The 23,536-nt window shown below is 45.4% G+C and overlaps 1 protein-coding gene across 5 annotated transcripts in view; it reads left to right on the top strand.

Moving 5' to 3' along the window:
* The first annotated feature begins 8,569 nt into the window (after positions 1-8,569).
* The window catches only part of Shaker (potassium voltage-gated channel protein Shaker), a 246,968-nt gene continuing 232,001 nt past the window's right edge, over positions 8,570-23,536 (top strand). For all 5 annotated transcript variants that reach the window (XR_013494535.1, XM_078186981.1, XM_078186982.1 and 2 more), the window contains exon 1: positions 8,570-9,431. Coding sequence is in view for 4 of the 5 variants with exons in the window: in XM_078186981.1 (XP_078043107.1) it covers positions 9,001-9,431 (431 nt within the window). In the remaining variant the exon portion in view is untranslated. The remainder of the gene's footprint in view (positions 9,432-23,536) is intronic.

Here is a 23,536-nt window from a genome sequence, read left to right as displayed (position 1 = left end):
GGAATCCGCTGTAATTCGTCGGGAATCGATCGCAGTTTCTCGAAGACGAGCAGCGCCGCTCGAAATTGATTTAGAAGTCGGGAGGTCTCGGCCGATGGTAAACAACGGCTGATTTAGAAGTTTGCCCCGCCGAAGTAGTTTCGGGCCGAACTCGTTTCGAAGTGGTTCCCGCTTCGTTTCCCAGCGAGCTCGCGGGACGAACAGAGTTATTTTCTTCGCCGCGACCTCGGAAATCGTGTTATCGCGATCGCCCATCGATTCGCCCCTCCGTCGCAACGATTACTTGCGTTTTTTAAACATTACTTTCATTTTTGCGACGTCGGTTTGTCATGCGAGCCGAGCGCGCTCCATTTTCGCTGTTAGAAGCTTTCGTCGCTCTGCTCCAACTCCTCGGATAGAGTAGCGCTTGTTCGGGCATCGCGATGGCTGTCGTCTACTCTTCTCGGCAACTGCGTTCATTAATTGAACAATTAACGTCGGCCAGTGATGGTATATATCGTTAATTATTGACCAATTCCAGAAGCTTTGGATCGTGAGCGTGCAAGCATCCTTTGTCGTTCAAAGTGCTGTACAACGGGTCTAAAAAATCGTAGATCGAATTTCTTGGACTCGTTGGAAAGGGGAGACCTTAGCCTTCGAGAACGTGGATATTTGATATAGGGAAAACATTTGTTCGATCCTGTTGAATTACTTGAACTTACATCAAACTTTCGAGACTAATGGACTGATCCATTTTAGTGGCAAGTTTACGCTCTTCCTTGAAATTTGTTTTAAAAAATCGTAGGTCGGATTTCTTGAACTCGTTAAAATGGGAAGACTCCAGTCTTCAAGAGTAGAACAACTTGTTATCGGAAAAAAATTCGTCAGCGTCCATAAAGATGTTCAAATATACATAAAAATCTGAAAACAAACGCGCAGTTTTATTCCGATCGTACCAGACCACTTTTTATCCAAAGTGTGATCAAATTGCAAGAAAACGACGCGTCTCAAATGTTGTAAACTCCTTACAAAGGAAAGACCTCATATTTCGAGTGTATTCTAATTTAAGGCTCGGCAAAATTTGCGTAAGCTGAGTAGCGTATGGTCGATAAAAAGGAAACGTCTTCGCATCTCCACGCGCTTCTCGGCACAAAAGCATATTTGAATGGCAGCAACATAGGGAAATAGATTGCAAGTGGATTCCCGTCCGATTTTTCTTCAGAAAGTTGCAACAGCTTCAACGTGCTTCACCTGAGAATCCCAAGGAAAATGTCTTAGAAAAATGTTGTCTCGAGCTTTTCTTTTCCTAGCGCAGAAACCCCTACGGAAACAATGGAGCCCGTCGAAAGCGGAGACTTTATTCGATAAAACGAGAACAGATAGACTACCGTTCAATTTTTCCGTGCGAAGTTACGCTGCTTAACGCATTAACAATATTCCAGTACGACATTTAACGACGCTTTTAATTGCCGCGCGTATTTCGACGGACAGTTCTCGCAGTAAATAATTCGTTTCTCCAAATATTCATTGTCCCGGCCATGGCAGGAATCAGAGAACCGGAGGGCTGGGGCAATTAAGTCGACGTTAATTGCGATCGATTACGCGCGGAGCCTACGACCGAGAAACGGGACGAATAAATTCGGATTCGTTCGCCCGAACATTTTCACGGTTCGCGTGGATTATTCTTAACGCATTATCGCATACGGGGTCGAATCTCCGGGAATGGGAGTTATAGGCGACCAATGGGAATCAAATTAATTGGTGATCCATTCTCGGCTGGCGCTCGTAGAACCGGTGACCCAGGCGATACTAGATTTAAATACGAACGTGCCGATGCCTCCTCGAAAGACCCTCACTTTCGCTCGATATCCGAAAATAATCACCGGCTGCTTCACACACGCTCGCCCGTTGGATTTCGCGTCTCGATCAACAATCTATACGCTACACGCGAAGCAACATCGGGCTTTCTGCGCCTGTTGTTCTCGGAAATATTGGACGGTAATAGTGGGATCTGCACCAGAAGTATTCAGAATAGATTTCGTTTATTGGCTTTCGCTTCGTTCTCTAAACAGTTCGTTATTGAACTACCGATTTATACTGTATATTATTATACTTCATTATGGCCATATATCCTCGTCGATAAGATACAATTTATTAAAAAGTCTCACATCTATCCGGCATATTTTATTATCGATTCCGCGTCGTATGATCCTTTCACGTAAAATCATCGTGGCCCACATACCCCTAACGCGACACGCCAACGTTCTATATCATTCTCTCGCGTGACACGTGTCAGCCTCTCTTCTATCAAGGAAAAGTGCATGGAACGAAGTGGTCCAGGCATATTCTGTTCCCATTATTGCTTCCAATTTCAACCCATAAAATGCACTATATCGAATAAACGACGCGCACGGCAGAATTATCGTGCTGGTCTTAAAAGAACTGTTGATACTCTCGAGGAAATTGCTTCGCAAATAATGAAAGTTTCAGCTCGCTTCTCTTCCGTGTCGACAACTCGGACAAGAGCAGCCTCGTTAAAAAGAGAAAAAAAAACTAGACTGATGCTCTATCGAATTCTTGTTAGACAAACAAACATGGCTTTCCGTGGCCGACTATGTGGGTCACCGGGCAAACGCGTGACCCTATCGTGATAGCGAGCGCGAGCCCATTCAGAGCTTCGGACACGAACCGATTTCCGGAGGATCTGGGACACCGCCGTGGTCGCCGTTGTCCTTCGCGTTGGTCCGTGATCATGATCCTCCGAGGGTCGCGTCGAATTTCGGTGCAACTCGGACCCGTGCAAGCCCGCAGCCAGACCGCGCGCGGATCGGTTCTCCTGCACGGGTTCGCTCCGTCGCGTCGCGTCGCGTCGCGTCGGTTCAAGGTCGCCCGGTGCCGTGATCGATCTCGGAAATTCGCCGGTTCGGGTGCAAGAGTACGCAGCGCACTCGGAATCGAGGTTAGCGTGCCAGCGAAACTGGACCCTTCGCTTCCTTTTCTGGTATTGACCGGGCGGCACCGAGCGCCAAGCTACGCCGCTGCCATCTTTCGGAGGGTTGGTTCACCCCCCCGGGGATCAACGAAATTTTTCGCGAGGTGACACCCCCATTCGTTCATCACTTCGCAATTCACCCCTACACGTTGGTCCCCATTCTTCTCGTATTTTCGAGCTTATTTTTAACACTCGTTCCGTTTGCTGTGCGCTATCGCATCTTCTGGTTATTACAATGATCTTCGACAACTTTATTAACCCTCTGCCGGCATTACGGTGAAATTTTTTCTTCGAAACTGCGTTCAAATATTTCGATCAGCTAATACTTAGTAAATTAGAGACATGGATAGGTATGTTCGAATTCTTTCAGATTTCTTTACATCTTGAAACAATAAAAATTAATGGTCAAGAATAAAAGAATCGCGATGCTCGGTCGCGTTAGCGAAAAACTATAATGCCGGCGGACAGTTAATTTTAGTTGACCGTCTTGCTTTAGGAATTTCTACGGTAGTAATAGTATCTTCATGAAATTCAAGATAAGGGAAGCAATTATTTTGAGTACATCTTCTCTGTTTTAGCAGCAAACTTGTCGTTATCGGTCAAAATCATTGTTTATATATATATATATATTTGACAATCAATACAATTGTAAGAATATTTCCACAGGAAACAATCGGATGAAGTTGTTCGTTCAAGAGCAAGTTATCTAAGTTTTGTTGCACCTTGGAGAATGCGATAGAATTTTCGAGGGCCGGGACGTTAGCCTGAGTGGAATTTGTAGGCAGACGATCGGAAGACACTCTAATCGACGTGATAGGAATATAGGCTATCGCCTGCACTCAATCTCGGCTCCTCCCAACTTTTTAATTGCTCAGTCGACCAATTAAAATCTCTGCTCGCTGACTATCGATCCGGAACAACCGGGGTGTACGCTTCAACTGCGAACCACCACGCGACACACAACAGAGCCGATTCGTCGTCAGGTTTCTCGAATTAATGTGATTGCAATGCTGCCGAAACCGGGGATTGTTTCTTAAGGAATCTCTCGGGAGAACGAGGCCTCGTGCAATTCCACCTAGAGAGCCCCTAATTCAGCCGAGAGCATTGTGCCCGTTCGCAAACGGAAGCATCCGGTCGTCGGTTCATTGGCGGATGCAAAGGCAAGATTCGGCGACGTCCGAATCGGTGTCCTCGTTAACCAAACAGTGCTTCTTAGAAGACTCGACAATACGTGCTCGCGGGCCATGTACCAACGACTTATGTATTGGGTGAGTCGTTGGGAACGGAACAGTTGAATACATCGTCGTAGTGATGGTCGTGATTCCGAACCTAAAAATGATCTTGTAAGGCTAGAGGGAACGTCACAGTGACTGGTAGCAAAGGATATTCATATTTAGGGTATCATTTTTTACCATTACTAAATTTTTTCTATCAAATGTCGTTTTAGTAATTTTCAAATATGTACCGTGAAGCAAATTTCCTCAAAACTTCATTCTCCTCCGAAAATGTACATTCACGCCAGATTTGTCATTTGTCAGTGAAAGCTTTGAAACGAAAATGGAGCATATCTTCATAAAATGTAATTTTTAAAAGCTCCATTGAAAAGTAGAAATTTCCCGAAAATTTGATTTACGAGTTCTCTTAACATTTGGGAAGAAGAAAGATATACAAAAGAAAAATATTCTGTAAAAGTAGTGTTTACTCGCTAGTTGCTCGAACCTGTCGCTATCGTGACCAACACGGGCCACGTGCTCGGACCGTGTCGTGTTGATCGGGTTGGCGATCGTCCAGTCGTTTTTTCGTATAATTCGAAGACGAGTGGCCTTGCAACTGACTCGTGTGTTTACGTTTCCGAAGATCGTTCACCCGCGCCCACACGATTCTCCATAGTCGCGACCAATTCCTACCCACGAGACATAGTTGTTGGCAGTCGACGCCCACGGTTTCGTTTTGTTTCCGAGTCTCTTCACACTCGAAGTCGCAACGCCTTCCGTGACCTAGGCATTTTCGCCTAGATGTCTGCAGCCTATTAACCAGATAATCTGTTGCAACCTCGTAAGTTCCGTAGACGCATTTGCATAAAATGTTCTAAAACAGTACTCCGCCCATTTTGATCTTGTACTCGGAATCGACAGAGGATGTTTCATTTACAGTTTTATAATTGAAGAAAAATATATCGTACCTTATAAAGCAAGAGGGCTGCAAGTTTTACAGTATATGAAAAGATTAAAAATATAATTTAAGAAACATCTTGTAATGAAAATAAGTATTCTAAATAGTAAAAGTACATATATTTTACTTTAACTCCTACTTCTATTAACACTTTAATAACACTACTTTTATCTACACTTTGAAAATCATTTTTAATTCAATATATTGAAAATACTGAACGTTACTAGGATGTTTAGAATACAACAAAAATAAACTAGTGTTTACTAATGCAAATTGTAATTTCCTAGTTGTAGTTTCGTTAATTAAATGACTTTGGTATAGCGGCTATTTCAAGAGTTAATTTCCGACACTCAACGCGTTGTTTAATTAATTTCTATTTCGCATAAGGATCCACCCATTCTTCGTTTACGTTGCTATAAAAGTAGCACGACCTCGAACATTTGTATAGGCGACGGACGTGTCGGTGGGTGGTAGGGTTTCCCATAACCAGCGGTACAGCGACAATAAATTAATGTACCGAATTACTCTCCGACAAGCGAGCAGAGTCAGCCTTTTGCATCCGTGCTACTGGTCACGGGACACCATGTGTCGAGGCAATAACCTTGGCTCCGCTTTTCCGGAGATTGGAGTACATTCGTCTTCGTTAGTCCCGGCTGCTGGGTGTCGTCCTCATTTTCATGAAAAACGGCCCGGTCCCGTTCGATCTGATTAGGCAGGCATCGAGACATGGTCTCGCACCTGGACTGCACCTGGAACGAGAATGATCGTTCGTCGGTGTGTTCTCCGAGTGCAACCCTCTCGAGCCCCGTTCCCGGTGCCGCCACCCTGCGGCCAACCCGTGAACCGGGTCTATTTTCGTCGGGGGTGGAGGGCGTGGATGACTCGTTTCGCCTGTGAACTGCGTGAGGCTAGGTGTAAATGGATCTTCGAGTTGGCCTGCACCCCTCCCCTCTCGCTCTCTCTCTCTCTCTCTCTCTCACGCCACCTCCCCGCTTTATTTCTATCTCTCGTGCACATGTTTAACGATTAAATATTCCCCCCCCCCCCCCGCCCGCAAAACGCGAGACTGTCCGCGATTTGAAATTCCTCCGCGCCTCGTCCCAGCGCCAACTTTTCACTTTTCACCCGATTCTCAAGGCTACGCTACCGGCCACCCTCAAACCTTGGCAGAGATGACTCGTCGGTTCTGATCGTGCTCCACTTTTTCCACCCCGGTGTTCCCGCCCGCGAGAATGCTTCGTCGTTACTGCAGCGCGGCTATTTTTGACGATTCAACTGCGAAAGGATTTTAAACCACCTCTTTAATTAATAGTGCGCCGGGAATTTTTCACGCGAGTCCTTCCCTGGTACTACCGACTTAAATCCTTTCTCTAGTCACTCTCTGTAATTATTTCCATGTATTGCTTCTGCTTCACCGCCGATTAACAGGCAGATTAAAAATTCATTCCAAAAACGGTTCCTGAACAATGTCTTACAGTCGCGAAATATTTATAAAAAAAACAACCTGTAAAATATTGGCGAACATTTAGGATTTCATCTACTTTTTAATATCTGTCTTGAATCTTTCTATTTGTCATTCTGTCCCACGTAACTATATAACGTTATAAACTTCCTATTAAACTTGACAAAAAGATACTCAGGTAGTTCTGAACGGTAATTTGCAAGTGTTCGTTAACTGGTTCAACCAACTGCAAGAGGGCATCGAACAAAACCGTTCATCGTCTCTGAGGGTAATTAGGGTAGGGTATGTCCAGGATAGACGTTGTATGATCTTCAAACTCGCGAGCAACTAATCGACAGAAGTTGTCGCATCTTGGCGGGCTCGCGAACGCCGATTATCACCACCTTCTAACCTTTGCGCCCTCATCAAGATTCCGGTCGCGCTGCCCGAACCAGCGCCCCGAAACTCGTTAGGGCAATGCAAGACGCGCGACATCGAGCGATCGCTCGATCAGACGCGCGCGTGCGTGCAGTCTGATCAGAATGTGATTGCCGTTTCTTTCGCCTGGACGTTCCTTTCAAAACGTTCATCCTTCTTCACGGAATAAACCGAAACGCTTATCTCTTTGAATCGGTACATTATTTTATTCATCAAGGTCGCTGAATAGACCTGTGAAACTCGCGGTCCTGTTTCCGGTTGCCATTGAGCAAACCCCTACGACATAATTATCTATGCTACGTGGTTATTATTATAGCAACAACATGTTTGCTTAGAGTTTACAGCAACGTGTTTGCTCAAAGTTTACAGCAGCATGGTTGCTCAGAGTTTGCAGCAACACGTTTGCGTTGCATCTGCAGAAAAGTTTTTCGCGGTGCCAATCAATAATTTCAATCATAAACAGTGTCATTGGTCTCGTGGAATATCGTTCGATTTCCATGTTCGAACAATGGGTGTTTTAGGAATCGATCACACTTTGATGAATAGTTGTCTGTGCGTGGGATAAGTCGATGGAACTCGTAGTAAATCACGCTGAAGATCATCGACACGATGATCAATCAGTTCGGCGAATCTCGGTAACAATCGCGCAGGGAGTAGGTCTCGCATCTCCACCGAGCCACCCCGTAGATCCCGGAACTTTCCTAGCGTTCCAGCAGATGGCCTATTTCCATAGGACGCCATTGGAATCACCTGTCCATAGTCACAGGTTCAGCCTGTCTCCTGTAGCGATTCGCTTGACCCAGATGAGGCTTAAGACGTTCGCGGCACACAGGAGCCCCGTCTCCATAGATCTCATTGTGTCAACAGTTTCGGCTCGTTTCCGGCAATCCATCTGGCGTATCCTTATTCACGGAGGACGGGGATTGTCGCGAAAAGAGGAAAAGCCTGGACACAATCGCGGGAAGTCGGCGAGTCCCGCTGGCTGATTGCGCGACGCGACGCGATTCAAGCGAGCCAAATGGTGCTCCCCTCGGTCCTCTCGCCACCGGTTCGAATAAGGGATGACATTGCACCTGGTTGTTTCCGCGTCGCCGCGGTGCTGCCACCGCGCGGAATCCACCGGAGCCTGACCTCTCTCTCCCTCTTGCTCCTTTAGTCTCTCTTTCTCACGCCGACGAGAGGGCGAGAGAGGACTGGTGCGCGCGGAGTGAGTCGGCGTGATCGCGGAACGGAAGGAAGAGACGGTGTTTGGACATTGGTGTAGCCGCCGCGGTACACGTTGTCACGGCCTCCGCTGGCTTTCCTCCTTTACCGTCTCTCTTCTTCCTCTTTCCCTCTCTTCTGGTCTCTCTGCCTCTTTCGCGCGCTCTTCCACTCTCTCTCTCTCTCTCTCTATCTCTCTCTGTCTCTCTCTTTCTCTTCGTCTCTCTGCCGCGCGTCCCCTTAGGAGACACACCTGTGCACAGCAGAGAGATGGGCCACGGAGCAGTGTCGTCTGCGTGCGATGGGCTCGCACGTGCGTGAGTTGGTCGCGAACGGGTGGCTCGGCAGTGGCGTGGGTGCGTCGCAAGGTGGCCGGACAGAATAGTGGCCGGCGGTCGCGGGAAAGTCGCGGGAAGACCGCTGGGAAATCGCGAGGGAATCGCGGGGGAATCGCGCGCGTGCATGAGTCCTCGGGGTGTTGAAGGGACGACGGGGTTGCGGGCCGTCGCTGCGACCGCGGCGGCTCGCGGTGACCGTCAACGATCGTGCCGGGTCCGCAGGACATCGTCTGGACTCCAGCGTACCAGCCCCTTGAGACGTCAGCAGCCGAGAAGAAGCCCGTTGGTGATCTTTGCGAGCGCACAGAGTGTTTGAAGCGAGCTGCCGATCGGCTGCGCCAGGAAAGAGGGTTCCAGTCGGAGCCGAGGAGGATTGGCAGCGCGAGGAGCGGCAGAGTGGAGAGGTGGAGTGACCGGGCGATTAATCGAGGATTTGAATGGGTGGGCCGGGAGCCGGTAGGGTTAGCAGGCACGAGCTGAACGCGGTGCCAAAGAGCCACGTCGGTCACGGGGATCGGAGCCTCGTAATCGGCGAGCCAGCAGCACCAGCCTCGAACGACAGCTGCCGCTGTCACGCGATCACGGTCCAAGAGATCTCCGCAAGCGGTGCCGGCCTCGTCCCCGCCCAACTGCCGCCCTCGCCGCCGCCTCTCACCTCGCTGCACATCGGAAACAACAACACCAGCTGCGTCGCGTTCTGCAACAACAACAACATCGTCGCTGCCGGCGAGCCGCACGGCATCCCGGACACCGGCAAGAGCAAGGCTGCCGCGACCATGTCCTCGCCGCCCAAGCACCGAAGGGGCTTCGACCCCAACGACGTCAACGCCAACGACTATCGCCGTTATCGTCGCGTTAAGACGAGACGGTGAGTTTTCCTTACTCTCTCTCTCTCTCTCTCTTTCTCTCTCTCTCTCTATCTGTCTCTCCCCCCTCTCTATATATCTGAACTACCTATCTCTGCCACCTTCTCCATCTCTTTATCCGTTACTATATGTTCTTTATTCTTATTTGGATTCCGAACTTGTCCGTCCCAAATTACCCTTCGAGGTCGAGTCGCGTGACGTGCATCGAGGATGCGCTTCCGGTCCAACGACGTGCAATGTTTTGTACAGAAATGCAGGGTCGGGTTTGTAGGTTACGGTAGAATTCGATTCGATGCGATGCGTCTATTGGTTCACGTGTCTGACCAACACTTGCTCATTCTACTTGCGCTGGTAATTATGTTTGACGACTCGAGGACTATTGTTTTGATCGCTGCTAAGAGGAGAATGCGTTTCGAATAATTTAACAGCAAATGTCGATATGTTTTCGGGAATTGGAGGAATATCTTATCAATTATTATTGTATCATAGCTCGCGATTATCCTAGATGACTGGTTTCTGATCACAGAAAAAACGGCGATTCTGTAGTTAACGTCAGTGTTTGATCAGACATTGATGGAATCAGCAATTTCTGTCTTCATCTCCCGAAACGATTATGAACGGTCGATACGATGTAGGATTCATAATTGAAATTGTACTTGCATTTCTGAGCGCAGCAGGAAACACGAGGGTGATTCAGCAGTAAGTGTCGTTGTTTAAACAGACATCCTAGGAATTAGCAATTTCTATCTGCAGCTCTCGAGACAGTTATTGACATTCGATACAATGGATCTATTATTAAAATTGCAAACGAATTTCTGTTCTTTCACTGTCGTTTCTACATACATCCAACGATAATTTAATAATGAGCAACACTATTTTTATTCGAAAACTAAATGATTTACTGAGTTCTATTATTAATACTAACGGAACTGCCTTAGTTTGCATGTATCACGATGAAAAATTTATAACTCATACAATACATAATAGTGGGACTATTAAAGCCATTTAAAAACGTTAATACAACGTTTCGAATTTATTCAAATTGTTAAAGCACGAAACTATTTTGTATTTCATTTCTATTTCCTTCAGTTAATACAGCAATGTCTATCGCGAATAAAGGTGGGCAGTCAATCGATGGCAATGATATTGTTCGCATATTCGCAAATAGCGAAACGACGACTTGTAGAACAGAACAGCTATTCAGGGGCTGTGAAAAACGCGTCGAATCGACGCGAGAGACGGCCACAGGGGTTAAGAGGGTTCCGGTTATTTGTCGTGCTACTTTCTCCCGCTGCTCCAATAAAGCAATAGTCTCTCTGTATTTTAGTCCCGCGCTGACGCGCACAGTTAAAATTCCCTCAATGAGAACGGCGCAGACCTCGCTGAAATAAAAGTGTAGCAATTAAAATTGCACGGTAACAAAAGCTCCAGGGCATGAAAGGAGCCGTTTCAATCGCGCCTACGCTAGATTCGTTTCACTATAATCTCGCATTACGAGCGGGATCTCTGTGAAACACGCGCTGTTTTCCAATTGGTTTGCAACTTAATAAAAACAGGTTAAATTGCGAAGTTGTTAAAAAATGTCACCTTTGACTCGCTGCAGCACAGCGTATTAATAAACGGAGGGTGCTTTTGACAGAATTTTCAAAAGTTCTCGACGGATTACGTGGGAACTGCAAGTAGAACTGTCGGGTAATGGTCAGACACCGTTGTAGTTATCAAAAACAACGATCAGGCACAGAAGTTGCTCAATTCATAATTACCTAAATAAATAGCAGAAAAGTTGAAATTAGTTTCTTTCGTTTCTCGTTTATATCCTTTTCAATTTAATTTTAAGGACGCATCGGTATAACAAATATAATTCGCCTGCAATTGGAGGCTTAATTCTTCCTCGCCGCTTAGTATTCTTGGTTATTATATTTCCCTGAATTCTAGAAGAAATTCAACGAAGGAAGTATAACAGCTGAGCACGTATAATATGAATTAATGTCAAAACCTCTTCGGAAAGGTAATTCCGCGGTAGGTTGCGAGAAGGTGCGCACAACTAATACCTGCCGTCTATTCGTTTTCAATTTTCATCCGAACGGAAAGAACTCCGCCAGTAAAAGCTTTGCGAGTCACTGGAATTTCTGCCGCGGGAAAGAGATAATTGCAACCCGGACGGCTGCTATTCCAATCAGCGGCAGAAAGTGCCGAGACTTTGAGAGAAACGTGGTCGATTTTCCGATTTCCGCGTAACTGGACCAGGTACCGCGACTCGGCCCGTACATCTGTTACCCGCCTAAACCCTGTTTTCATGTTCTGCCTCGTTACCCAGTGCTGCAACTTTTCGGCTCCTTGCCGCGAGCAGAGCTGCCACGTTCCTCGCGACGTCTCAATGACAACCGGGTTTCGAGTTGTTTCGAGTCCGACCGTTGACCGTTGCCGAACAGACTCGAAAATTCTATAATTAGTGTCGCTGAATAATTCATCGCAGCTCTGTTCGCGTCGAATCGACGGCCTGTTCCGTCGATTCCCTCCCGTTGCCGACGATTCGACGATGCTTCGTCGATGTTCCGCTTTCGAGGATCGGTATTACGCTACGTAGAATTATGGCGCGCGAGTATCGATCGGAGAACGCCCCGCAAAATGGAGAGATTTTCAATTTAATGGAGCGTGTTTTTTTTTATCGACACGATCATCTCGAATTTTCACCGCATTCTTTCCGCGCGATAAATTTGTTATTGATTTGCATCGGCGGATAATTGCAACCCTTGTCTCGCCCGGGTACGTTCGCGCTCTCCGATCGCATTCTACAGGCTGCGCCACAATTTGTGGGCTTCGAGGAGCTCCATAACGATCCTATTTGAAAGCAAGTGCATGCTAAACGTTGCACCGTATGTCGCAACGGAAATGTTGTTGCGTCGGCAAATAAACAAATGGAAACTAGAGATCGCCATTTTAATTGCGTATTGAAGATACACGTATAACGCGCGCATGTGTAATCGATACATTCGTGTTCTAAACCGTATTCTTCTTCGTACAAATCGAATCGGAAAGTTAAATAGAATATATTAAAATATATTAATAGAAATTATTGTGATTTAATTTGCAAACTATCGATTAATATCTACATATCACAAATTAGGTGAGGGGGGGGGGGGGGGGTCTGATTTTTTGGATACTTTGTTAGACACGTATAATTGTATAAGGAAATTATAAATATTTATGGCATGTTAACTACTATTACGATATATTAAATTTCTTGTACGACTCTTGTACCCGTGTATTATTCGTGAATTTCGATACACGTGTACACACGAAATGGGTATCTCTAGTGGAAATGTACCTCAATGAAAGGATCGGGAAAGTACTTGTTCGAATCGTCGCGAAGCATGATCCCCTGTCCTTGTCTACCGGAAGGCAGTGTCTTCCAGCCTTTCTCACGCAGCTTCCACTGACAGCGAATGCACAATGTTCACAGAGGCTTTGTATGTTCCACACCGTGGCGTTGGGCGCCGGACACAGACCTCCCCGACATCTCCCGACATATATCCACCAGCACGAGGCATTAAAAAAAAAAATCAAATAATAAAATGTCGCAAATAAAATCAATCTCAAATCAATCAGAAACACACACAAGCTTGCGATGTTCGATGTTGGACCGCTTACTGGTTGTGCCCCCGTCACGAAAAACCGCGGCGAAGCTTACCAAACGCCACGTCGCACGAAATCGACCAAAGCATATACATCCAAAGAAACGAGCAAACCAAAAAGTAACTGAATAAATAAGAACGATAAACATACGGAAAGAGTGCGATAGGACACCGAACGTCCGTGTTTCCGTGTGGTCAACGAGGGGCGTCTCGGACGAGCCCGGCAAGAAACACGACAAAAACCGATCGAACGAATCGCTCGATCAAAAAATCGAAAACTAGATATAAAGCGGAAATAGACGCGACAGAGAGAAAATATATTTGGTCTGATCGCTCTCTCTCTTTCTTTCTCTTTCTCTCTGTCTTTCTTTCTCTTTCTCTCTCTCTCTCTCTCTCTCTCTTTCTTTCTCTTTCTCTCTCTCACTCTCTCTCTCTTTCTTTCTCTTTCTCTCTCTCTCTCTTTCTTTCTTTCTCTTTCTCTCTCTCTCTCTTTGTTTCTTTCTCTTTCTCTCTCTCTCTCTCTTTCTTTCTTTCTCTCTCTCTCTTTCATTCTCTCTCTCTGTTTCTCTCTCTCTCTCTCTCCTCGATCTGCTTTCGATCGGAGCTTGGAATGCGATGCGATGGAATGGAATGAAACGGAATGAAGAGCCTTGCACCTTGGACGATAAAGCTTTCACGCACTACTCAATTACTCGGTCCGGAGAGACGTTGGGCGGCGAGAGGGCGGTGCGAGGGCCACCAAGCCCCGCCCTCTCGCTCCCGATCGGAATGCCTCCGCGAGAATTCCCTTTTCGGAAAACAAAACGCGGGAAATCGAAATCGAGACGCGGAAGCCCCGAAAACGGAACCCGTATTTCCTTCGCGACGATATTCTCGCCCCCCCCCCCCCCCACCTATCCGACGCCGGTCGCGTTCGCAACGCCCATTGTTCTCCGTTAGACAAATGGCAGCGATCTCAATTTCACGCGTTCGAATGGTCCAACCCGGAGGAAACGGAGACGCCGAGTACGCGTCCGCGTTTCTTCGCGCTTGCATATTGCAGATATCCTCTCCCCACCTCTTTGTCATCCGAGCAGCCCTTAACCGGAAGATTGGATGAGTCTTGTCTCGAGTGATTCTTTTTGTCCCCTCCCCTTGATTGTTATTGCGATGATTACTCCCGCTGTCTCTGTGGTGATTGTGGTGTTCCGATTTTGTGTACGGCTTTGCGATCGCCTGCGACACCGAGCGCTTCCCCCTGCATTCTTTATGACGACACTGCGGATTTTTATCCGAAAAATTCTCTCCCTTTTCGCGGCTGACGGAATGAGAAATTAACCCCTTCCTACGGGAGCCTGTCCCAGATTTAATTGCTTCATCAAGAATGAAACAGCAGCCACTGTTTTGCACGCGGAAGCGTTTCAGTTTCCGCCGAGAATTTTTGGTGAAATTAAATAAGTTGCTCGTACGTAATCAAGCGAGGGGTTAATGCACGCTTTGTATTTGTTTCGAGTTTCCAACGAGCTCCACGGGAGCGTATAAAAATCCGCAGTCCGGCGATAAGAACTGATTGTACGGAAAATAATAAATTGAAAGCACTGCTGGTGGTAATAAAGTTTATACCTGAATAGGTAATTTGTGACTCCGTGAATTCCCCTCTTCTCTGGTAGCTTTATTCCCGGCGATGGCGATTTCACGCGTTATTACGTGCCCGGAGGTATTTCATAGCGATGCCATTGAAGTGCCGCTCGTCGTTACTTAGTTTTTCGTTGCATCGGGATTCGATTAAACGACCCCGCGCGCATTTATGTGTACCCCTGTGATCGTGCAGCAAACATCCATGTCGTGTGGTCAAACATAACTCTCTTCCCGATTGTAATGTGGATTTATTTGATAAACATGCCTCCTCTGAGAAAAGATATTGTAATTGTAGATACGTCCAAACGATCGTTAGTGAAGATAAAAACGTAGATAGTGACCCACGCCCAATCCTACAGGTAAAACTGTAAGTCAAGATAAACCGCAAGGTTTCCGGCAGGTAAGTTCCCAGTGCTCTGCGATCATTCCGACTGTGTCTTATCAATAAACAATGTGTGTCCCGTGCAATCGCTGACCAGAGATGGGTTAAATAATACACACCGAATCGAATTTGCATCGAAAGGTCAAATTCAAATATGTTTATCAAAATTCTCGTATATTCCACGACTCGATACGCCTTCTCGCCGCGTTCTAACAATAACCGTAGACAAAGTTCTGAGATTTTCATATTGAAATCGTGTGTATGCATCATAGATTTCGTTTCCAGCCGAGAAAATCAACTTTGATTGCTCGGCGCCGCTCAAAGAATCGAAAACAACCGAGTAAATTGGCTCTTCGGGCACTCGGCACAGAAAATCCAGAAGAATCGTTGGGAATCGGTCCGAGAAACGTAAACCACTCGTTCGACCGTGAAATTGGTCTCTCGCTCTTTCGTTCGCGGCTCGGAAGTATTATTTAAATCGCCCATCTCTCCGCTGACCGCCACGAAACACTGCATGCGTTGTCTTTGCCAGCGAACTGTGCACGTGTGCTTCCGAGATGGACGACTATGGAATGACAGGAGATGAGGCCCGTTGCAAAAACGGGGTGCGTTGCCAGTTGTACCTGTGCGGACTGCCAGGAGGGGCGTGTCAGCCTCCCCATGGATATAATTAATGTTTCCCGTTCGTTTCCTGGCGTCGCGCGTCGACGGAACTTTTAATTAATGAAACGTGGCCGGTGACTGCTGCGAGCGCGGTAATTCGATTTAATACGGCCACACGAACTCATCAGAGTGCCGAGCTCTCGAGTTTTAACACTTTTCTTCGACCGCGACCGAATCGGTGAAGAATCTTTGCGTATTTGGCAGACATCGAAGTTCTCCGCAGGAACTTTGGAATTTTATTCTGACGACTGCAATTTTCGTGCAGTTTCAGTTGCAGAGACGTTGATTTGCATCGTGCGCGCAACTTTGCTGCGATGCGCTGCATATTTTTCTACTGTGCAATAAAGTTTACTGCAAATTGACCGATAGGAATTTGAACTTTTATTTACAGGAAACAATGTCAACAAATAATTGCTATTCCTCAATTTATTGTTTGATCGAGCGCAGTATTTTTGGATCTGCTGGAACAGCTGGATTCATCGTTAGAAAGTACAGAACTTTGCTACTTAAAATGTGCCAGTAGTTTTCGAGAGTTTCGAATAGAAAAAGTTTTTCATGATCCAGTTTGATAGCTTGTAACTTGCTCAATTTTCATGTTTCGCTTGACTAAAAATCCTTGAGTATTATAACCAGAGGACACCATTTAAGACACCACAAGAGTGTTCTACGAACGTTCTAGAAATGTCCCAGAAACGTCTTGTGTTCATACAAATGACAAATCAAGTCGTCTTTTAGATGTTTGGAAGACATCTTAAGGACGTTTTACGGACAGTTTATGGACGTTTTTAAGGCGTCTTTTTAGGCCCGAAGTTTGTTAACGAATTTTCAAGTTTCTTAAAGAGATCTTTTAGGTGTTAAAACAATGTCCAATTTCGGATTTTTTAAGCCGTTTTTAAGACGTCTGTTTTGGAAGATCTTGAAGACGACTTAAAAACGTCTCAAAATGGATATCTTTTTACTGTTTTAAATAAAACGTGTTAAAAACGTTATAAAACGGACGTTATTGAGACGTTTTATTTAATATTGTCAGAAACGTAGCACAACCTGTCTGGCAGAATCCGATGCAGATAGAATTCAAAGTTTTCCTACATAGCAAATATTAGCTGCGTTTAAAAATTGAGTAGTAGTGCACGTTTACACGCGAAACTCCGGTGCAAAAACGGGCTTGTGACTTTTTTAAAAAAAGAACCCCGAGGCCAGTCAAATATTTGGCGGAAACTGTCCGAAAGTCGATCTCGAAATTGCGGGCCGGTGCTAGCAAATCGATAAAATAATGGCGCGTCGTAAAAACGCGTGACGAAATCTCGCTGCCTAAAACGGCGAAGGAAGTCACGCGCGCGTCGTAAACCCGGTCGAAGTTCGTGCTCCTCTAAACCTCTCGATTTTTCTACCGAAATATTAGTTACGATTTTACCAGAGAGGTGTTTTCGCGAACTTTTCGCTGGAATTTCACAGCAACGCTGTCGAAGAAGAGAACTGGTGAATAATTCCTCCTGATAGGGTTCAATCGGTCGCGATTAAATATCATACCTCGCGCCGACTGCGTCTGACCCCTATCTCTCTTTTCTTCGTCGTCTTCTGTCTCCTTGTGTTACCTGTTCCACATATACACGGAAGACAAGAATAAGATGACGGTGTTCTCGCAGCGACGATTCCTCCGGTTCCACGATCGACCAAGCAGTTTCAGTTAGTTACAGCGTTTGATAACCGGAAGGTCGATAAATATGAATGAGTCATAAACTTTCGGTGGAAAAAGTTCGCAAGCTTCTCGTTATGCGGCACGCTGCCGAACGGGGGCCATCGTATAATGCATGGCTGAAATTAGAACGCGTCACCGTATTCGTTCCTATTATAATACATCATCTGATACATTTTTATATATCTGCACGAATCGATGTATGCGCGACTCAGAAGCTGCCGAGGATTCCTTCGATTGTCCTTTATCGATTATCGAAGCGGAATTTTAACGAATTTATTTGTTTCCGTGGGAAAACGATACCTCTTCGCAGTTGCGAATCGATGCGTTCGCGTCTGCGGATGTGCGAGAACTGCTATGCTGGATGAAACTGTCGACACGTATATTTATTTATTTATTTATTTAACAGGTATTTCAATCAATAATATCGACTCTGACAAGAGATCGCGTTAATAATACATTGTTTAGTAACGACGAATTGATATCCATGATATTTTGGAGGGTAAACGTACAACATTAAAAAGCTAATTTATTATTAATTGTTATTATGCAAGAAACATAGTTTTATCATTATTTCGAAAATATTAAATTTCGTACTAGGAAAAAACGTTTTGCGAAGAAGTTTAATAGTCTTTTATTATTTGAATGAAACGACTGTTGGAAGTTATCGATTGCTGCACGAAGTTTATGTTAAATATACTTTAATCCAAAAAGCTTGTGAACGATGATTTAAACGTTTTAAAAATAATAATTTTGATGTAAAAGATAAGGAGCGTCTAGCTCAATAAAAGAAGTTTAAAGATTCAGACTTGCAAGAATTATTGGGTGAAAACTCGAATGGTGTCCAGTCGATCATTTCCAATCGTCTACACACATTGAGAAAGATCCAAATGAAAGAAAAATGGGTACCGTGTGAATTAAGGCAAAGAGACATTGAAAGGCGATATAAAGGTGATATAATCACTTGTGTTATTTTCATTGCTAGATAATAAAGGAAAGGAATTTGCCATGAAATTACGATAGGTGATGAAAAATGGTTTAATTTAAATGGTCAGACCCAAGGTAGTCTTTAATATCGCAACCGGTGTGCAATATGCATAAAAAGAAAGCATTGCTGTGTATTTCATGGGATAATAGGGGACTTGTATATCCATGAACTGCTAAACAACAATTAATAAAATTGAACCGAGCATTCAAGAAAAAGCGACTAGAACACGACCAATGACATGACAAAATCGTTTTTGAACATGAAAATGCTCGGCGTCATGTTGCAAATGTGTAAAAAAAAACTATTTGAAAAACACTAAACGCAGCACGGATTTTCAGGATAATACTTTCATTCTTACGAAACGAATGAACTTGGCTCGATGAATGGTTGGCTTAAAAAAACGAATAGTTCTTTCGATGCGAGATCCATTTATTGATAAGAAAATGATGACAAATTTCAGTTTGTCATGGAAATAAATGCTCAAATTTGGCGTAGAAGTCAACATTATTAATCGAAGCGCTTATTATTTATTTATTCGGCGCGTTATAAAGTCCTATTACAACAAAAATAGATGAGGATGTAACAATGGAACATACAAAACTAGAATAACGAACGCCTAAGTTGAGTTACATTGACGATTTTGAGAACCGATTGCATATATTCATTGGTAGAGCCAAAAGATATGCCCAAGTGATAGTTAACACTGAACTTACTTAGTTGATTAGGATGACCGAATGCGCATGCTTTATTTTAGAAGGAGAAGATTGAATAAATTTGTTCATCCCAGCATACATTACAGTGAAATAAATAGTACAATATTTAAATAAATATAATATCCTATCGAAGTACAAGCTCGAGAAAAGGAACCGTATTAAATTAATAAAACTAATTAAAAAGTTCTGGAACATTGGAGACGATGGATTCGAGCATCGAAACCTCAAAGTATAGATACCTTATCGATCTGTGTCACGAATACATTAGGCAAATCTCCGTTCACGGTCTAATCAACGCTCTACACCTACCTCTCGCGTTATGCCACGCGGATGTCAGAAATATAATTGTCTAATATATTACAAATCTATTTATATAAAACGAAATCTCGCAACACACTTTTGACACACGCATTCTTATCGCATTATAAGAATGCATTACATCTGGCATTATATTCGCCACGTTTTGCATTCTCGCATTTATACCGCTTTCGAAATAAAACGCCATAACCTGCCGAGAATCTATATCTTCGTTTTTCATCTCGTAGTTTCTACCGTACTAGCCAACTGAATTAGATTACCAATATATTTCTACATGATTTAAGGTAAAAGTGTTATCTGTCAAATTACTGTCTGATTCATACAAATTAACTAAAATTAATTGCATTTTGTTACTTCAAGAATCGCCGAAAACAGCGCGAACTTTCTGGCCAGCATAACAAATGAAAATCTAATCTTGCCAAATTGGAAACCCTTTTAAAAGGTTGTAGAAACGAACGATTTGTGAGCTGCTTGAAAACTGTCTTTATTGGTTTTAATAAAGTCAGACGACCTTAAGAAATTCGGGTCGGCAGCTGCATATTTGCCGATAATAATTCCAGGATTTGAGATACCGTTCGCGGAGCAGGTAGGCGTGCAGGCGACAAAATAACTCGGGCCATTCGAATCGGTTTCGATTCCAGCCCGACGTCCGTCTGCAAACGCGCAACGTTTCGAGATACTTTTAATTATTTTCGCGTCCGACGGATGTTCTCGTCGATCAGTGGAGTCGGTTTTTGGTCGTCGACGGAGCGAGTCACGCTGTCGACCTCGGTACACACCGTTTCCCATCGATTCCATCGAAGTGGAACAGTCTACGCGTTCCACAGCGGATTCGTTTCGTTTCCGTAAATTACGTTACGCGTAACAGCTGTCGCCGAACCGTAATTGGCCGCGCGCGGGCAGGTGCTAATTTCACGCCAAGGCGAGACATGAACGATAGTGAAACCCTAATTCGGCGTTACCTAAGCATATTTTCCCACAAGTCCATTTTTTAACGTGATCCTTCATTCAGCCGTGGTATTTCTTCTCAGTGGTTACAAGCTTTCTGAAGCCTTTGAACCGTCTGTATCGTAAACCGCTGCCTTCGGCCCAACCTCGTCTATGCTCGCCGCTGCCCCCTTTTCTTCAGCCCGCGGTTACCATTGCGTTTCGCCGACCAAAAATTTCCTCGCCACAATTCGTACGGCTATACGCGGTCGATTGAACGTAATCAGGCTGCAGAAGATCTTCGCTCGGAGTCTTCTCACATCATAACCTGACCCTTCTAACAAGGTTAGCACTGCTCAACGTGTCCATCAATTTTACGTCGGCTTCGACTTCGTTTCGTTCGTGAAACATGAAACTAGTCATAGCCAGCTCGGAAATTAGACTTTAATTCTAAAATCTGATACATTAAACATTACTTCGAGCTCGAATTCCGAACCCAATAAATTCGACTATCCATCGAATGATCCGATGACAGGTCAAACGTGTCATGTTCATTGAGATCTTAAATAGTTTAGAAGACCAAGATCTGATACGAAAGACGGGTGTGGAAAAGGAGCCGACAGTGCTCGCAAATTGGTTTAGGTAGCAGGACGACAGGAGTCGGTCGAACCAACGGATCAGGATTAATTGAACCGCAAACCCGGCTTAATGAGTGAGCGGATGCGGTTTCTCGAATCGTAACCCGTGTCGGCCTCGTGGGCTCCCGTAAAAGGTAAACAGTGCGTGCTTCGAGAAACATGTCGATAGCATATCGGTACGTCACTGAGGAGATACCTCGACGTAGCATCGGCCAGACCAATGGTATATCTCCTCTGGCGACACGATAGTTAGCGGTCGGCCGTATGCACGGCTTCAGTTCGCCGTCGATGAAGATCTGTTTCGGTTCGCGTTTCGATGAACGGATCGCGCCCGGGGTTCGTTGGCAGTGCGTTCACGCACCGGAGCTCGCCATCTTGTCGCGCCACGAATCGCGCCCGATGGTACGTTAATTACTCTCGAAAATCGGCCGCGAATTCGCCAGATCTTGTCATTTGATACGTACGGATAAATTCTGCTGCTATGCACGGGCAACGAATGGCCGGATTCGTTCGCTTTGTGCTGGAATTTTTCTTACTTCGTTGCTCGTAAAATCCACTTTTACCTCAGATTTACTCGCCGTGTGATCCGTTAGTCATTTTTCTAATTTAAAACGTAGTGGTCAGATTCTGCTGAGACGCGTTTCATAAATATTTCTAAAATGTTCAAAGCATGCGCAAAAAGGACGACGACGTGACAGCAATGCTCATTTTATTATCGGCCATTTATTTGCCCGGAGCAATATAACTCCGGAATTTCGGGCGCATCCGCTTGTCTGGCGGAGTAAGCCGACAGCAGCCGAGTTTTCCGTCGAAAAAGGAATCACGGGCGTCCGGTTAACGAAGAGCACGACCGGAAAGCAGGAGATCGCGATCGAGTAAATGGAGCGCGAGGGAAGAATGCTGCTTCCGATAAGGATCTTTGTATCCTGGGATTTCTCGGCGCAAAGTAGGCGACGCTGCTATTGTCCCGTCCCGCGAATTCTCCGTTCGTTCTCCCGCTCTTGTAATACTCCAGCCCCTTTTCCCCGCGTTATAAGATCTCGAAAATTTCCACGGGATTTTCGCGCGAGTTTTCCGGTGTGTCGCCGTTACGTTAACTCTACGCACGTGTTCGTGACATATTTTTCCCTGCCGTTTTATTTCGCGACCGGTCTGATGATCCTGCGAGCAATATCATCCGCTTTATACTGTGCGCGTCGCTCTCGCTTTTCCCACGTTCTCTCGCCGTTTCGAGGACTTATGGCTGACGGTGTGAAATTAGACGAAAGTAAATACCGTCTCTTCTTATCGAGAGAAGCGGAGGAGCTTGAGTAGATTTTAAAAGACGGAAAAGGTGGGATAATCGAGAAATAAAAGTAGAAAACAACGAGTGAAATAACTGAGCAAAAGCTTAGCTCATAGTTCGCTGATCCTTTAAGCCGTTTTCAAAAATCATTAGGAGACCAGCCTCGCAATGCGGTAATGTTCTTGTGCTCTTCTAGGCGAATGTTATTTTTATACCGTAGAGTCTCTCGCGCGTCGAGCTCCGGAGATCGCTTTCTAAGACTGTCGGTGCTTTAGAGTGCGCTGTCGCGAGTGCGATGATCGTTGGCAAGAAAGACGAAACGTGGTCGACAAGTGGCGAGGTCCGTGCATAGCCCCGGATCAGTGATAACATTCGGCGGACACGTCTAAGATGTGCTGATAGTGTGATATGGGTATCGGAGCCCTGATCTTGGACTCTGTGGCTCTGCTGGTCATTAGCAACATTTTACTGCGCTCCCTCGGAGTCTGTTACGTCTGTCTACCATACTCGCTGGTTCTGACGTTTTTCGTGGCGTGCACGATTTACATGTAAGTACGATCTCGTCCTTCGTCCCTAAAAGGCACACGCGCCAAGCTAGTTTCCACGATTCCACGGGATCTGGTTACACAAGTTCCAACACAACGGCTGCCCGTAAACCTCGTAACAGACCGACCGCGGAATCGATAATCGATTTAACGTTCCCCAAGGCCACGCCCACGCGGTCTCATCGATCCTCGGTCTCGCTCCTGTCCGCGATCGAGACCGTGTCGCACTCGATCCTACTTTCCCCAGTCGTCGTCGCCCCGTTAATTGTCTATCGCGAATCTACAAAGTTCAATATTTGTGTTCGATGAATTCGCGTTGCACGGGGCGATCGGTTATTGAAAGACACGCCCACGTCCTTCGCGATTTCTTCGATCGTGAAAATGCCCCGTCCGGACGCGGAATTCGCTTTTGGAATGGCAACAACCCACGGTCTTATATTATGGCATTCTACGGAGTACTCGCGCGTTTCTAGAATTCCATAACGTCTCCAATTTTTCACGTTCGGGCCTCTCGATCGAAAATTGACTAGCCCTCGTCTCGGCACCTGCGATATTACAAGACTGTTTGAGAATTTTAGCGATTCGCGAAACCTCCGCCGTACCATTATATTTGAAGTTACAATCGTTGGAACTTTTTCGGTTGAAATCATTTCGTGAAAAGGAAACGAAGGTTCGTACTTGTTGCCTGCTTTCACGTATC

Source organism: Augochlora pura, chromosome 7 (assembly GCF_028453695.1).
Source record: "Augochlora pura isolate Apur16 chromosome 7, APUR_v2.2.1, whole genome shotgun sequence".
NCBI classification, from domain to species: Eukaryota; Metazoa; Arthropoda; class Insecta; order Hymenoptera; family Halictidae; genus Augochlora; species Augochlora pura.
Note: the sequence above shows the minus strand (reverse complement) of the source record. Positions and strands in the feature narration are given on the sequence as shown.